Source organism: Andrena cerasifolii, chromosome 5 (genome assembly GCF_050908995.1).
Source record: "Andrena cerasifolii isolate SP2316 chromosome 5, iyAndCera1_principal, whole genome shotgun sequence".
NCBI classification, from domain to species: domain Eukaryota; kingdom Metazoa; phylum Arthropoda; class Insecta; order Hymenoptera; family Andrenidae; genus Andrena; species Andrena cerasifolii.
Window position 1 is genome coordinate 6309725 of NC_135122.1, and position 17755 is coordinate 6327479.

The window sequence follows — 17755 nt, forward strand, 5'->3', positions numbered from 1 at the left end:
GACTCGAGAAATATCACAGGAATTAAAAAATTAGTTAAAAAGCAGAAAATATTTTCATTGAAAGTTCCTCTACGCTTAACTATAATTTCATACGCAACAACCCAATACTTTCCTAGGCAGAGTGGGAAGGAATTTATGATTTCTGTTGTAAAACATGGTTGGCTGTCGAGTGGAGAAGTTTGCATTGCATTCGCTGGAGCTGTGCAACATCCGCCCACTCGTGCGAGTCATATCGCGAAAGATACGCGGGGAATTATGACGGGATTTAGAGATACGCGCGCAGATACGACGCAGATGCGTGATAAGGGGTGGAAAGGATGGGCAGAGGGGACAGGGTTAATCGATGCTAGGACGGAACGAGACTTGGCGATTCCATTTGAATTCCCAGCCACGTAAACCCCAGCCCCGTCAACTTTCCACCCAGTTCCCGCCCTTTAGTGATCATTCTGGCTCGTCGAACGCGGTTATTACGCCGTCGTTAAAGCGGCTGCCACCCCCGCAAAGGCGCAGAAACCACGAGGATGAACTTAAACGAGCGAGGTTTTCGTGTAAAAATTAACGCGACCCCCAACTACATATTTACTTTCCACTCCTCCTGTAAACAAAATCGCCATCCAATGCTTTCTTCGAATAACGTAAAGTGACTACATTACCGCGTTCGAGAGTTTATTCCGCTCTACGATACGGGCAATAATTGGATCGCCAGAGGAAGTAGAATGTGGAAGCAAACACTTGACACGTATAAATAGCGTTCGCATTCGTGACAAAAATAGCGAAGGTTGCACCACCGCGAGGAAGGAAGACGACCCAACGAGCACGGGTTGCTCAGCTGCTCCTTGCTGGCCCTCCCTTCGGCGCCACCCTCCTCCTTTATCGCAGTCCGAGACAGGGGTGCGATAAAGCGATCACGATCGGCTCGCCTCCTTCGGCCGCCGAGAAAATCGCTGCCCCCACGGATCGTTGCGCGTTCCCGGTCGATCGCGCGTGTCGCGGCGTAAACAGTCTTTTGCGAAACCCTTTCACCCAGAGTTTAGCTGTTTACTCCGCCCTTTCGTTACCTTTGTCGACACGTGCACGCGCGACGCAAATATATCTTCCTTCGTTGTTTACAAGTTCCTCGTTGAAGGAACGGCTGGATCTGCTATCCGCTCTATCCATGGGCAGCTTGCTTCTTTGACCGCGCAAACATTGGGGGATAGGCCCCTCAGACTTTCGGATCTTCTGTTCGTTCGTAGATGCTTCCGTAAAGTGCACTATGGGGTGGTTCCTCGGAGGAAAATCGCCGTCGCGACAGATTCCCGTCAGCGTGGATCTCGTCCTGCTTGGGTCCTTTCGTACCATCCAATTAATCAAGAAGTTCGCACGGTGCCGCTAATAACTCGACGAACTTACGTTCCCGTGGCCCTGGTGCTGGGAAATCCCAGACCGAGCAGGGTCATCACCACGCGTAGTCCCCAATTATTCCTAATCTGTTGGCGGAGTTGTCTGGCCGCGAGCGTCCCATGATTTTCATTCATTGTACCGAGCGGAAAGGGGATGCTTGCGTCTCGCCTCCTGTTTCATCCCCCTGCATTTGGAATTCCGTAGAGTAGAAAGCGGGCAAATTAATCGACGATTCCGTGGACTGTCTCCTTATTCCTTTCTACTCTTCACCTCGAGTGTCTGAGATTTTTGGGAAACCTCTTTTCTCAGAGATATAAAGTAGGTACTTTTTTTTATCAGTGTGAAGACTCGAGAATATTTTTCCACGCGTTTAATTAATTCGCGAGGAATTCTCTAAACTTTCGACAAAACAGATGTCAGCCTCTCTCTTGGCGACCTCAGCAAACAGTTCCCTCGAAGTTTCAACTCTGTTTCCCATCCCGTTCGCGTTTTAATCGCGACGCAGTGAACCGATCATTCCCGCCGATTTTTCTCCTCGTGGACAGGAATTTCTGTAAATCCAGCGGAAACACAAGCCCATCTGTCATCCTCAAACAGCGGGGCCACTTTATCTTCCTTCGCTTCTGCCGCGCGCGCTTTGCTTCCCTCGAGTCTCGACTATTTCCTCTACCCCCTTGTCATCGAGCGTTTCGTTGAACATCTGAAATAATTCAATCATCTGCTTCTCCATCACTACGATAAAACCTTCTTCCTCGATCCCATAGCTACCGGCTTCTTGAAAAATACCCACGTGAATCCTTAAATCGTTAAGTAAATCAAGACTCACCTATTCATCGATCCTTCACCCAAAATTTGTCACCTCCAAATTGGAGATACAGGGCCGGCCGATATTTCACGGTCTCTATTTTAGTCGCCTTTATCTTCGTTCGCCCGCGGTGTTCCACGCCGATCTCTTCCCCAAGATCCATTCCCCTCGTGTCCCAGGTCGACTCCCGTCACGGCGAGATCGTCACACGGCCTCTATCCGCGTACAGGGTGAGAATGCGCTTTATTTTCAGACAAGCCTCGCTGACAGTTCGCGGCGAATCTGGAAAGCGGGTGTTCGTCTTTTAATAGCGCCCGCTGCATCCCGCTCCGGCGGAGCAGCTTCCACGCCTACGGGGCAGCTCGAAAACTAAGAAGCACTGCGTAGACAGAAGCGAGCCGCGTCACGGCCGCGAAAATAAATTCGCCGAGCCTATTTTCCTCTCGTTTCGTGGCTGTACCAATCAATCGGCAAGCAACTTTTAATTCGGTTGTACGTTTAACGTAATATCAAGGAACGAGAGACTACGCGTGCTAAAAGCAACTTTCTTATGCCTTTCTCAAAGTTGGAAGATTATTTTAAAGAAAATGGACCCGAGTGGGTCAGAAAGCCTCGACGGACGTGCCAGCAACAGCACCCGTGTCTGCGTATCGACACAGAATTCCAAGTCGATAATTCGTCGATAGCCCGACGGTTCTTTCGTCCCGCCGTTCTGGTGGAAGCCTTTACGCTGCCCCGCGTCTGAAATTTTCACCCGATAGAGGTGTTTGAAGCTGCGGACCATCGACGAGCCTCATTTACTTGCTACGGCGACGATGGCCGCGGGAAACGTTGCCCATTCAGGCTCTTTTAATTTCATGACACTTTCATTACCGTCCGCGCGGCGACTGTTCCATTTTGCGGGCGGATGAAAAGGGCCCCGCCGCTCGTGGACACCGAGCTCAAACAAAGCTCTGGAGGATCCATCCAGGCTCCGTTTTTATCGCGCGCGTCGCATTATCGAGCGAGCCGTTTGCTCGCCGCCAACGAGAAGCAAACACTTGTCCCGCGATCGATTTTCCCTCCCCTAGAATGTCCCTTTTTTCTTTCACCCCCGCTGGGCAGCAAATTCGATGCCGTTGCGTTCGATCCTCGTTAGCGAAGCAGCTTGGACGAATAATCACCGAAAAGGGAGAGGAAGGAGGGAAGGGTCGTGGGGGGGAGGCTCCTTCTTTTAGCTTCTTCGCTGCTGAGTGTGACGAACGGATTTAATCAGAAGCTTTCGCGATCTTCCAGCATTTCTACTCTTCTTCGCAGAGAATTTACGGGTGGTAGATGGGAATTTTTAGAATTCCATGACGTTCCATGTTAAAGCGGTGAATTCTTTGAAAAATCGGTTTAGAAATAGCTCGATTTGTTGCCGTTTTGTTCGTGTATGTCTCGAGAGTTATCGACAAGAGGTCCGGCTAGTCACCTGCGCGCAGATTATTTACGACCGCCGTTTGGTCGGGGAGATGGACTTTTAGGCGGGGTTGTCGCGCGTTTAAGCGGCAAGTATTCCGTCACGGCGTGCTTCTCTAAAGATAGACCCTCTAATCCGTGCGTTCCCGCTAGATTCTAAACTGGTTGCCGTCGCGTGTCCCAGCTAGAACGACAAACAAGAAATGCGTGTCTCCGTACCAACGTTCTCCTTGAACTCGGAGTTACTTGCATCTGGTGCTCCTTTCTGCCATTTACCTACTATCACGGAATTCTGCTACCAGTGCGTGGATCCTTAAGGGAGTATAGGGAGTAGAGTATATTTCATATTTCATATTTCATATCTCATATCTCATATCTCATATCTCACATCTCACATCTCACATCTCACATCTCATATCTCATGTCTCATATTTCATTGTTGAATTAGTTTTAAGTATTTTTAGTATTAGTATACGTAGTACTAATGTTTATTTGTTTGTTATGGTTAGGACTATTAACAGTTTATACTACGGCCTCGCCTTTACTCGCCTTTACTTTCTCCTTACGTACTATACCTTTCGAATTTCTTCACGAAGCATTGTTGTAAATGTTCACAAAGCATGGCACTTTCAGAATTAATATCTAATAATAGAAAAATCGATGTTTCAAGATTTCAATAGTCCTATGTCCCCTTAAAACAGAGTTTCAGTGTCCTATCATGGCAACTAAAAGGATCTGATTAAATTAAACAGAGAATAAAATCGCGTCCAAAGGAGAAAATTATTCTTTCAATGAATCTAAAGTAAATGCAAGAAGATTACATTCCTCCTGAGAACTGAAAAGGGGAACAGTGTTCCTACCCAATCGCGACTCGGAGACAATTGCACACCGACTCGTTAATAAAGCCATAGCGTCTCAAGCTGCCGAGGTATGTACATCGATGATAGGGTACCTGTAACGTTTCCCTGGCCGTTGCAGCAAATTGCAGGCATTAAAGTTAACGAAACGGTGAATCGCGCGACAAAGTCGACGAGGATGGGTGGCGGCTGCGAACGCGCTTGGAATCGAGTAGTCGAATCGTAAAAACTTTGAAGCGCTTTTAGCATCGTAAAGAACAGCCGTAAAAAGGGTCTCACGGTCACTCTGACGATTCCTGGTTTCGGCCCGTATCCTTGGGAGTTTCGCCGCAATGGCCTGCTATCTCGCGACTCCTAGTCGTTACTTAGCTCTGAATGCCCCTCGTTCCCTTCGTTCCCAGCGAGAAGTATCCTTTTTTTCCCCCCCGAGCCACAGCGCGGCGTTCGAGCAGCGCGGATTTCATTCCGTTCTAGCCGTTAACCGATAGCGAGGACGGCCTTCTTCTGCGAGAACGGGCGGAACTCCAGTGACCTATTATCCTCGAAATACCACTGATTATTCGACGCGCGAATGGTAGCTTGATTCGAGGGCGGGATAAAACAGAAAAAAGCGGAAACATTGAACGTGCTGACAAGTTTCCTTGAATAACGAAGCGAAAGGCTCTGCCTCCCTTCGGGGCATATTTGCGTGTTTCTCTAAGAACTTGTTATACTTTTACGCGCGCTGTTTGAAAGCAGCACAGTTGTAGCAAGGGGAGCCTGTATTTCGCAAGAAGCTTTTTATCCAGAGAAATGTAGCGGAATCGCGTCAGCCACAGAATTTCAGCCGCAGGTATTGGAGGGTGGCGGAAGCTCTTGGGGTCGCGACACGAAACTCATTTTGAGCGAATTACGCGGCGCGATCGTCTTCCCAAAGTTCGTTAAGCCATTTTCACGATGGGTTCTAATGCATATCAGCGCGCGCGCAGGGCCAGTAGCTGCTCCCGTCGCGAGTAATCCCACGGGAACCTTGTCTTCCTTGCGAGTAATCGCGTTTCTGACGCTCTTCAATAATGGGAATCGCGTGTCCCCAGCAGCCGGCGTATTACTACTATTTTTATTGAGAACGCCGAGGCTCTCGGTCCTCTTAAAACGATCAGGAGATCGCGCGAATATTTGCTGACGCGGCTAAACGAGATTCCTCTAATTCAACGTCCGCGCTGGTCGAATAAAAAGGAAACAGTGCTCGAAACTTTGACCGAGGAAACGGGGACGCTTCGAGCATAAAGCTGACGATCCAGGTAACCGGGCACGTGGCTGACGTGGCTCCTCCGAAATTCCTTTCCCCATGGAGAATTTTTATTTCCCTCCGCCCTCGAGAGACTTGCGTATCCGCATAAAAGAGGGGACGAAGGTAGCGGGGCCGACGAATAAAAATTTTAACGCCATCGAGCCGTCGGGCCTTGTTCCTTCGAGATACGTCTTCCTTTCAGGAGTCCTCGGGCGGATTGCTCGGCGTTTTTCAGGGGAGGGGAAAAAGGGTGGGAGCATAACTTTCCGCGGGGTCGAAGATCCGGTTGACGGTGGTTGCGCGGCGGAGAACGGAACGATCGGATTCGCCAGGGTGGAAAAGTAGTTTTCCCTCTGCTCCACCCATCTTTCTTTCGTTCGACGAAGAAAGCGAGGTAGCAGATAAAGAAATCAGGTCGGGCTCGCGGGGGTCGCCACCCTCGCCGGACTTTTTTTTATTCCCTTACCCATTCGGCAACGAACGCGACACGGTTTACGGAGTAATTATCCCCCGGGGTTCTTGAAATTTTCATTAATTCGAAAGAGCTCGTAATACGCCCATTAACTTCCCGCCAATTTGTCGGACACGAGATAAAATTGCTTTACGATTCGCTGGATCCACCCGGGGATCGATGATTAAAGGTCTCCGTGCACATGTCACTTCCGTGATGGGTGGGTGTCGTCAGTGTGAATAGCACCTTCGTTTCAGCGCGAGTAACTGGCAGGGGCGAGTGTGAGCCGCTCCATTCCAAAGCAGGGAAACGAGATTTTTTGCCACTGTGCGCGTAGGGGCTGTCCTCAAGTCACGTAAGGGTAATTTCGCCGATTTCTTACCCCCTTACGCGATATTTGTTACATTGCTTTTTTTTCAGTTATTCAAATTCTTTTAAAGATTTGTACATATAATTTATTTAACTCGGTTTCGCGATGAAACATCGGTTTTTAGAATACACATATTGAAAAGTAGGTTTAAAAAATATTACGTAAGACACAACCTGATTCCCTTTCTTCACTTAGCAAGCAAACGTAAGATATTTGCGACCCCCAAAAAGAATTTACAGAATTTAAGGACGACCCCTAGACCTCGAGTCGTTCGTTCGCAGCAGAAAACAAGGGTATCCAGGACGAAAATGTATCGGGTGCGAACGTGAAGGAAATTCGCTAAAATTGTCTGGATAATCGAGTGCAGGTTAACTAACATTTTACACGGTTCGATGGAGAGAATTCTCAGGACTTTTTGCCCTTGTTGCAGTCGGTCGATGTTCCATTTTTGTCAGCTGATAAAAACCACAATCATTTTCACCTCCGCTGGAAAAGCAGGGTCGAAGGAGCATCGAAATTGCTCACTGAGACGCTCGTTGTTCGGTTAAATTCTACCCCACAAAAGCTCAGACATGTGGCGAGGTAAAGAGTGGCCCAAAAATGAATCGTTTTTTAGCCTCTTTTTGGCCCCACGATTTTGGAACGGAATTTTGTACCAAATGATACCTTATGATGAGACATCAATCACAACAAATTTTCGAGCTGAGGTGACAATTAGTTTCTGAGATATGGGCGGTCAAAGAAGTGAAAATTCGTTAACGCGTCAACCCATTCGCTTCGATGTACGAACTTCTATGTCAGTCCGTTAATTTATACAATTATTTCTATTTAAAATCTAAGTTCGAATTCGTTGTTAGCAGTCAGCAAAACCCCTGAAAATAATTGTTTAACTTATTCGGACTGACATAGAAGTTAAGGAATTTTCACTTATTTGACTTTCCATATCTCAGAAACTAATTGTCACCTGAACTCGAAAATTTGTTGTGATTGATGTCTCATCATAAGGTATCATTTGGCACAAAATTCCGTTCCAAAATCGTGGGATCAAAGAGAGGCTATTTTTTGGGCCACTATTTACAATAAGGGTGAAAAATTTAGGGTGTAACGAATTAGACTGAAGAGATGCTACGTCGGTCCGGGTACTCGAATGGTAACAGATTGATAAATAAATCCTGGAAAAACGGGACCCTGGATCGGGTCCATCGCGGCGGCGATAATTCGGCGGAAGCCCGTGTTTTTGCGCGCGGTATTACGGGTGCTCTCTAAGTGGCCTCGCGAAAGCAAGCGTTCGCCGGGAAGCCCGTAATGTGGAACATCGCCAGCGGGCCAATCCTCGATCGTCGTCGCTCACGAGCCCCCGAACCGCTTTATCGAATTATGTCGCAGTTTCGTGGGCCCTTCCGGGACAAGCGCGCGGTCCTCGTTCTCCCGCCCATCCTCGACCCATCTCGTCCCGCGGGATCCAGATGCCCGCGTGCCGTCAACTAATTCGGGATACACGGTCGGAACACGTCGACCCGAATCGCGGCTGCCTCCCAGATTTCCCTAGCCCTGCTGATATCCCATTATCCATCACCCCTTTGCGCTAGCGTGTATTCATCCGGGGGTGACAATACATTAAAGAGGAAGGACAAAAGTATATTTAAGCCTATTTGTTATTAATTAGCTCATTCGACCGAGAAAAAAAATTTGAAAACTGTAAAACGTACCAACCTGCCGCGGTCCCCCCTGCATTTAGTTGTTGCTGAGATTTTTGTGTCACGTAAAAATCTCACCGTGGATTCGCACTTTAAGAGTTTGAGAACGAGAAGGGACGTTTTAATAGAGCGAAGGCAGGATTGGCTACGCGGTGGCTGAAGGGGGTCGTCGGAGTACGCTGTCTATTCACTGTTCCCGCAGAAATACCTGGCACATGTAAATAAAGCGAGGTGCGGCGGTGAAGGGAGGCGGTGACAAAGGGTGTTGGGGCTTTTTCGATGCAGTCTCGCGTCCCGAGCACATTCATCGGGACAGTAGCGCCGGGGACAAAGGGCGAAAGGGAGAAATCAGTGGAGGCTGGTCGGGGAGAGGAGCGATAAGCATAGATTCCCGGTGGCCGTAACGTGTTTGCGCCGGCACGCATTAGTGGCCGGCGGTTTCCACGTAATTACAGCTGGTGAAAGCCTGCGGGCCGCGTACGTAGGCGGTTGCATTATTAAAAAGAGAAATGTGTGCGCTAATTGGCAGCCACACCGATGCCGTCGCCGCTCGTTACCAACACTTTGCGGGCGAGCCGAAGGAATCCGCGCTGCTAGCCGAGTTTCGGGAGCGCGGCCCGAACAGGCCTGCCGCAAAAACCGGGAACCGTTCGCGCGGGTGTAAAGTGTTCGTCAGGCTCTCTGCGAGGAGCAGTTTGGTCCCGACACGCTTTAAATTTCGCGTGTGTTGCCTCTCTGCGAAAAACTCGCTTCCTTTGACCGATCGCGCGACACCTTGCGCGCTGGGTTTCCTCTGTAGCTCACTGTGGGCTTCAGAGGAAGAGGATTAAAGGGGAGAGAGGAGAGATTAGAGGTTGTCTGTTTTCTACTGAATTCGTTTCCAAGTTCATTTAATTTATGCGCGACGAGATCTTGCGTCGGTCCTTCGAGTAACTGTGACATTCCTATGATCCACTTCTGCAGGATAGAAGTATGATGCACTTCGGTGGATTTCGACAGCGAAGGCACTCCGCGTGCCATAAAAACTCCAAGTCCCCTGGGGAGTTTGGAGTTTATATGTATTTTTCTTCCGCGATCGAGGAACGCCTACCGAGCAGTAGGAGAAGCGAGGGATCGTCAGAAATTCTCTCTCTGTTTGCCACAATATGTTTCTATTTCGTTCTCCGATTGGTTCGAGTGCTATAACTCGGAGCAGCCTGTCGTCGTCGAGCGCGATCCATTACGCCGTTTTCAGAATTCCTGCTTCGTTCTCCTTCCCTTCCAGCTCTCCGTTGGAGCGACCGGGCACGTTCCTTTTGATCTTTCGCTCGATCGGGCTGCACTCTGCTAGGCGACGTCGATTGCATCTGTCACAGCGCGCCATTCGGCGAACGCCAATAAATTCGCCGACTTCGACAGCCGAATCTATCCGTCGCGGTTTTATTTATTCGACAGGCACTTCGTTCACCGAAACTTCGGTCCGCTCGCTGCTCCCGGGGTAACGTTCAATGTGACGTTTTCGATTTGCTAAATCACCTTGGCAATTTGCGCGTGGCCCGAAGATCGGGCAGCTTGAATTATACCCGTCCGTCTGTCATCGATGCAGCATTATTCTCACCCAACTGTCAGCTATGGGGAATATTTCGCTCCTGTTTCTCGCGGGGGTGGTGATATAGGGGAAAGATGTCGAGCGTGTATTGGATAGGTGTGGCGAGGTGCAGGGAACGGAAGAGGATAATAATGGGGGAAATTTTGGGCCACAGTGGAACGGGATGGGTTGGAACGGGGAGAAGAGTGGGATTAAGGGATGAGGGAGAACAGGTAGATTAAAATAGGAATAGAAATAGGGAGGAGAAAGGGATGAGGGCAGAAGGATTTAGATATAAGATAGGGTATTAAGTGATACAAGTGATATAAGGGATGCAAGTGATACGGTCGATCATATTTTCCCTTGGAAAATGGCCATATACGAATCAACTCCAACAGGCGCTCCAAGAAACCGCTCCTACTCGCGATTATTTTTTCAAGCAGGAAATAGAGGTCCTCGAAACTCGTGCTCTGACCATCGATCAGACCCTTCGATTTATCTTCCTCTTATTTAAACGCTACGGCGGCGCAGCGTTTATTTTTTCCGATCGCTCTAGCACCATCGATCACTCTCCAATCAGATTTCTCCTATAAACACATCCCTCCAGCGAATCCCCCCTTTTCCAGGGCATTAATATCGTGAATCGTTTCAGCAATAATTCGCCCAGCTTTATTACCACTCCGCCCGAGAGCTTCTAATTTTATTTCGATTCTATTAGCAGCCGGTTAATTCAATTCCCACGCAGCTCGTCGGCATCGGATCCCCGCCCTCGCTGCAATTGTCCCCAATGAATCTCCATTGTTCGCAGCCGGAATAATTCAATGTCACAGACTCCCGTCGCCACCCGTTCCGTTTCTAATAGCTTATAGAAAAGCTTTACGCCGGAATTTGCATATCAGCACGGTACGTCAGGCGCCGCCTACCTAAACGAGCCAGCTTTTCACTTTCAGTGGAATAAGACGTCATGGCCAGACATCGCGTTCCAGACCCACGTCAAGTGGGCGTCGTTTGCGGCAGTACCTACGTACTCGCGTTCACAGTTCTCTGGTACATCAAGCATAGCTAGTTCGCGCAGTTAACAGCGGCTTTCATTAATTTCCAATTATCGGAATTAATTTCCTAGTCCGCTTCTTTGATCACCCTCGTTCAAAGCGATACAAACTCCCACACTGCGAAGCATCGCGGAGCATCTAGATCGCAGTGGAGATTTACACTAATTCCTGCGCGTTAAGTCGAACGAATTACGACGGGAGAAGTTGAATCGGCGAGCGAAACAGGTGGATGGAGAGCGGCGAAAAACGCGTGGCTCTGCATAATTTCCCGCCGTGGAGTTTACGGAGCTCGCCGAAGTGTATTCGCAAAGGTACAAACTAGCGGTGAAAAACTTTGGAACGTCGTTTCGGGACAGCCGTGGGAAGTTTCATCACAGGAGGGGGGAACGCTCGTAATCTTCCCGGGACACTATGAATTTCCCGAGTCGTTTCCCCGTTTCTCCGTCTTCCCTCGTTTAGCGCGATCCACGGGAGAAATTGAAAGTGTTCCCCGTCAAATGGAGCCCTGTACTAGGTCGCGCGATTGTACCAGCTCTTTCACGCGTCCCCGCGGAATTTCATTCCTCCTTAGCGCGCTTTTTTTCTGAGTCTTCCCATTGGCGCGAGAATTTACGATGTAAATTATCGTATAAATCGTGGCTGGTCGTGATTCATCGCCAGCACTCGCGGCCGTAAAACAACCGTGAAATTATGCAAACAGCGTGCCAGAGGTTGTACAGGATTTTTCAATTAAACTGCTTCGCGAGGACGACGTGGGTGGGTGGCGATGGCTGGAAATAGGGGGACGCACTGTGTCTCCTTTCGGTGAAATTTAGTTATTAGAAATTTTTCATCTGTTTTCATTAGTTATTAATAGTGTTTACGGTGCAACCTTGCCCTTTACTCAAATTGATCTACTATATTACAAAATTTGGATGTGTTTTACTATGAGTAATAAGTTCGTCAGCACGTGGTTGATGCGACTAAAGTTTGAAGTGTCGCGGACGGTTCGTCGTCAGACGCATCTTGTGGTTAATACTGCTCTCTGTAACTTTAGATATTGGAATATTAGGAATATTGTTTAGAAAATTAGTATTAAATTTCGGTCGTCACACTGAGTCAAAGTGATCCACAATTTCACTTTGAGGTGTAATATCTTTGAGGCTTCATTGAGAATGAAGCTACTACTGGCACCATGTAGTAGTAATTTCATTTATCCTCTACAGGTAGACAGCCGTAGGTTTCCCGAGCGAGTAGAATTGGATTTACTAAATACTTTTTTATTTCTTTGTTTTAGTAACATGTCTCAAGAGTATAACCAGATATTTGTTTAGCTAAAAATATTAAAAATTGGAAAAGTAAAGCTTTTTTAAGCAAAATAACTTTTTCTGGAACTCTTTTTCTGTGAAAACTTTTTTTTTAAACCTGATGATACATCAAATATTAATTTTCAACGACCAACATATATTCCACAATGTTCAAACTGTATCTCAGAATTTTTGCGACTGAATTTAACAGATAGTTGTTAAACAGCAGCTGATTGAAAATTGGCTTACAATTAGATCGAATTAACACAGTGTGACAACTACGTTAAAAATAAAAAATATGTGTGACAACCCGGGGTTAAGAGAGTGAAATTCAATACTATCCAGGATGTCCATAGCGCACTGTTCGTTTTATAAAAAGAAAAGTAGCAGTCGAAGTAGTACAATCTGAATCTGCGTGGACGACGTGCTAACAGTTTGGAATTTTCTCTCTGTTGCAGGTACGGTGACATGGTTCCGAAAACGATCGCGGGAAAAATCGTGGGGGGTGTATGCTCCCTTAGCGGTGTCCTTGTGATCGCTTTACCGGTGCCTGTTATCGTCAGTAATTTCAGCCGAATATATCACCAGAATCAGCGGGCCGACAAGCGAAAGGCGCAGAGGGTGAGTGAAATTCCTGGTACTCCCTTTTTCTCCCACCCCTCTTCTCTCCACCCGTAATCGAGGGAATTCGGGACAGAGACGGCGCGTTAAAACCGCGGTGGTCCATCATTCCAGCTCGCCCTATCTACCCTCGCATTATCAATCCGTTATCGAGGCCGCGCTTTATCACGAGCGACCAAGTTCGGTCGAAATTTAATTCGACCTTAATTCCGGCCTGGCCCCGCTGTAATTCAACGGATCGCCGATCGTGGGCGTGATTTAAGAGCAGATATCGGATTAATATTAATTCTCGTTTCACGGGTCGTAAGTGACGACTATTTTCATTCGCTTTCCGTGGAATTGGAGATTTTTCTCGCCCCGCCGGCTCGGCGAGGCTTTGTCGGAGGTGGGGGGGGTGCAGAGAATCGGAGGGAGATCGTCGACGGATTTCCAAATACCCACGGGTTGCGGAGACGGGGTTGCCGGGAAAGCGCGCAGCGTAGCCGGTCTCTGTCCCGTCTCTCGCGAACTGTTTTCGCCAGTTTTCTTGCGCGTCCGCAAATAGCCGTGTCACTATTCGCGCCACGGGCTGTTCACTTTATTCTGGTACGGTGGATATCGATATTGTTGGGTGTTGTCTTTGGACCTACTCGCCCCAAGGCCGCGCGGAGGAGAATCGTCGACCGATTCGTTGATTTTCCTGTCTGGTTCCATGCGATTGAAATTACACTCTGACTGCACCATCCTCGCGTCCCCGCGGAAAATACACAGTGACACTACGTCCGAGACTACCTTGGTGACAGACTTCAGCTTTCGCAGCACTGATTTTAGATCTACGCACGTCGTAAATTCGTGCCACTGAATTTCACGGCGGCAAGTAGTCCGGCGGGATTTTCGCGGGTACATTTCCCGGTAAGACCGAGAATGATGAGCGCACCGGTTCCAGCCACTTCCGTATATAAAATACTCGAATCAGCCACCTGCGGAATTGAACGTCCTTGCCGAGGGAGCCGGGGAAGCTGATTAATCTACCTCTGCGCCCTTCCACGAGGCACGCATTATTTCTGCAAGCTTACTCCCAGATATGAAATCTCCGAGTACCTATCAATCTCAATTCGAAGCAACAACTCTTTCCTATTATTTCCGCCCCGTTCCCGGCGCCACTTTTATCCCCAGAAACCATGGAAACAAATCTCTCTTCCCATCCGACGAGAATCGTTCGTCGTCGAGCCCCGACGAGGATTGTTTTATTAGTTTCCCAGAGTGTATCGCTCGACGGTGGATCGAGGAGCGTATTTTCATCTCGCGCGGACGATCGTCGTAAAACTTTCGACTGGTCCGCGGCGAGTTCTCCTCGCGGTCGAATTTCCGCCCCGTTGGGAAGGGGAAGCCCACTGTTCTCTTGGTTTCCTCGGTGCAACGGCTGTCGACGGGATCGACGAGGAATTACAGCAGCGTGCCGCGTCCCCGAAAAGACCGACGATTTAATCTCACCCCGCGCGACGCAAGCCGCTAATACACCGTCCCCGTGGCACAGTTGCGCGGAACACTCTTAGCTGCTCGTGTATCAGCATTTTCCGATTTAGCGTGCCGACCGTCCGCGCGAATTTCTTGCGAAACTTTCACTACTGCCGCCCGGACGCGCTGCGGCACCGCGTAGCACTGTTTATAAATCCTCGTCATCTGGACAGAGTCTCTTGACTGCACCTCGAAAAGACAGGCTTTCACTGCTCCCTGTTCTAGTCTAGCAGTTATCAAGCGTAGATGCTGGCGATTTTCAGGCTACCACAGGGTCCAAGGGATCTCACAAAGAGTCGTCTAAATATAAGCGTCTAAATATAAAATTCTTGCCACGGTTGATCCGCGTACAGCTTTCATCGAATGCTTCTCCTCGCTTCGTACTGAAACTGGTATCCTTCGTTCCTGAGGATTGGGGAGTTGCTCGAGATACAAAGCCGCCGGTTTTCCACGGTTGTTGCCCATTCGGAGCAGACACGGGGCTCGCAGACCCTGCGATCTAAAAAAGAAGCGCGCTTGAAGAAAGAGGGCTCCGGCATCGAAATTATCCGCGGCGAGCCGCGGAGTTATTTTTAATCGGCGGCCGGCGTTTTATTAGCGGAGATCAAAGACGCGCGCTCTCGAGAGTGCTCCGGTATCGCGAACGCTAATGACGACTACGATTGCCATTCCGCTTTCCCCGGGAGGGATAGCCAGGCCTTTAATCGTTTGAATCCCAGCCAGCAGATTATACCCCGCCTTTCCGTTTCTAATTCGTTAAATCGGTCAATTCGATCGAGCGCCCATTAAACCGCGAATACACTCCGCCGCCGAGCGAGCCTGCATTTTCTTCGAGTTCACGTGCCCCGCTCGCCGTCGATTCCCCGCAATTATCCTCGCCCAGGCTCGAGAGACCATTCAGTTTCTTGACACAGATATCTGTTTTGCCTTCGTCGTACTATTCGCTGTATAAATTCAACACACCGAGTATCGTCCGTTCCCTCTGGCGGTCTTGATTTCATCGATTAATAGAGGCCCACCATAACTGTACCGTCTTTGGTTGCGTAGGCGTTCGGCGTTTGGGAACGGCCTATTTATATAGTATTTGTAGAGTTCGGAAGAGAGTAATATCGGAGAGTCGGTGTTGGGGGAGTTGGTAACGCGTACATAGATCCCCCCCCCCTTTTGCGGGGGATAGCGTACAGTAGTACGATTGTATTTTCAAATCTGTAGACATAACTGAGCGTTCTGCGCGGGAGTCTCGACAGTGTTCGAGCATCCGGACACTCACAAACCATCCCAGATAATTGAGCTTTTTTCTTATGTTTGTTGCACTCATGAATACTGCCCTCCGTAGTTAAACTGTCCTATTTAGCGTTTTTTCATTTTTTGAGATATGTTGAAATATTTAAAGTTCCACGCGTCTATTACCTTTTAAGTAAAGTTAGAAAACTCTACGTGCTTTGTAAAGATTTATAAACAGTATAATGTATTTAACCTAACTCCTTTGCAAATGTTTATAATATCCTATATGAAACAATTAATTAATTGGTACGTTAATAATACATCACCTACCGGTACAGCTATTGCAAAAAATTATATCAGCCTGTTACGAAATAGCGACAACATGTTTTAATTTGAATGAAGGAAAATAAGGACGGTACAAAGTGAATGATAAAACTTCAGTTTTCTCGGTTGTTTCAAAATGTTAGATAGGAGATTTTAACTAAGGAGGGCAGAATACCACGCAAGTGTACTCCATCTTGTCAATAAGCATCATGATAAAAAAAAAAAGAATCTTGGGTTCGAGTCCCATGACCGGGAAGTTCATTTGTTCGCCCACAGTTGCCTATTTCTGTGATCCATGTGTCAGTGAGGAGGAAATAGATATATTGGATGTAAATTGCTGGTGTGTAGGAAGTTCGAATAATTTATTTACGAAGTAGAGTGGAATTAAACATATTCATTATTTCTCTAAAAATTGATCTGCCCCACAATTGTCCCCCAGAAGAATTAACAAGCCAGTTCCGCCCCGTTTTTCGTATAGAACCACAGAACGCGCCGAAATGACAGGCTGACAGTCGGCAGCGAATTGGAAACTTCTCTGGCAAAGTCGAGCGCCAGAAGTGGCTTGGTCGCGCAAAGTCGATTCGCAATAATTTCCTCAGCCAGGCAGCAGCAGAAATCTCACGGTTGCTGTTTCGAGCCTCTAGCAGGAGGTTTTCATTGGCGATCTGCCAGCGGGCTACCCTCAGTTCATTACCACTATCCCGTGTACGGCGAGAGACAGAGGCAGCTGGCCGAATAAAGTGGCGAGGAGGATGATCGTGGTCGGGGATCATTCCGGTCGCCTCGCGAATCTGATTGATGGCGATTGTTGCATCACGAATCACAGTCCATGGATGACGACACACTCGGTATAAAATTACGGGTATTGAGAAATGTAAATGAGACGCGAGGAAGTCAGTAAAGAATAATGCTTTAGGGTTTAATTCAGATTCGGTTCTGCAAAGTGTTTGTGTCTGCAAAGCGCCGATCTCGATGGGAGGACTGTAAACGTCGCGCTGGTTGTCAAAGTTACATTCTTTCCTTGTTATAATAATTATAGGTATCGATTAAGGGGAGGCAAATACCTGGACAGATGAGGATCTGGAAAAATGATTCCGAAATCGTCGGATATCCAAGCAATCGCGTCAGGAGCCACCAGATTCACCGAGTCAAAGATCGGGGGAGGAGTTCTCGGAAATTAGGAGGGGAGCAGCTTGCCGACAATTCGCAGCCCTGAAATCGGGGCTCGCTTTCTTTCCCGGCTCGGTTAAATCTGCAATGCAGATGCATCGCATCTACATATGCATGGCCACGCTCGTCCCGATTCGCGGTTTCGGACACCGGCGTATCTTTCGGCTCTCTGCATCCCATTTTGTACTCCGTCGCCGCTTCATTTGTCAGCGTTGCCTCGCTTTTCCCACCGCCTTCGGACCGCCATTCCCCGAATCGAGCCTGACTTTTGATTACGAACAGTTCTATTCGCGTCGAGCGATTAATATGGAGTAGCGTCGGCGCTGGGACACTTGAGATCTACTCCTTCTATCTCAAAACGTAATGGCTAGAGCAAATGTATGAAAGGTGAATTAAAGGGGGTTCGTTAAACCGTAGCACCGGCTGCCTGGCCGGTAACGACTGAATCTACTTGCCGCTCCGTGGGCAGTATTTACGAACCATAGAGTAAATCGTGGACAATTGGCGCACGTAACGTAAAATGGCTCTTAAAACTCGCACTGACATTATTTATTTTATCAAAATAAACCTAATAGGGTAGACCGGGGGTGATAGTAACAGGGGGGCGATTGTAACACGTTAAATATCTCAAAACATATGGTAGATAGTAACACAAATTTTGGATATATGACGAAGAATGATATTTCGAATACACACATCCGTATCCTAGCAGTATAGATACACAATAGACATGCATAGGGA

General features: G+C 48.1%; 1 protein-coding gene and 1 long non-coding RNA gene across 10 annotated transcripts in view; one reads left to right on the forward strand and one right to left on the reverse strand.

Annotated features, from left to right (window-relative positions):
* The window catches only part of Shal (potassium voltage-gated channel protein Shal), a 110596-nt gene that overhangs the window by 29888 nt on the left and 62953 nt on the right, over positions 1-17755 (forward strand). For all 9 annotated transcript variants that reach the window (XM_076813206.1, XM_076813203.1, XM_076813204.1 and 6 more), the window contains exon 2: positions 12637-12799. In XM_076813206.1, the coding sequence (XP_076669321.1) occupies positions 12637-12799 (163 nt within the window). The remainder of the gene's footprint in view (positions 1-12636; positions 12800-17755) is intronic.
* LOC143369366 (uncharacterized) lies at positions 1817-12701 on the reverse strand. Its single transcript, XR_013085384.1, has 3 exons — positions 12581-12701; positions 2210-2470; positions 1817-2083 (listed from the first exon to the last, which is right to left on the reverse strand). It is a non-coding gene; the product is annotated as an uncharacterized LOC143369366 (long non-coding RNA).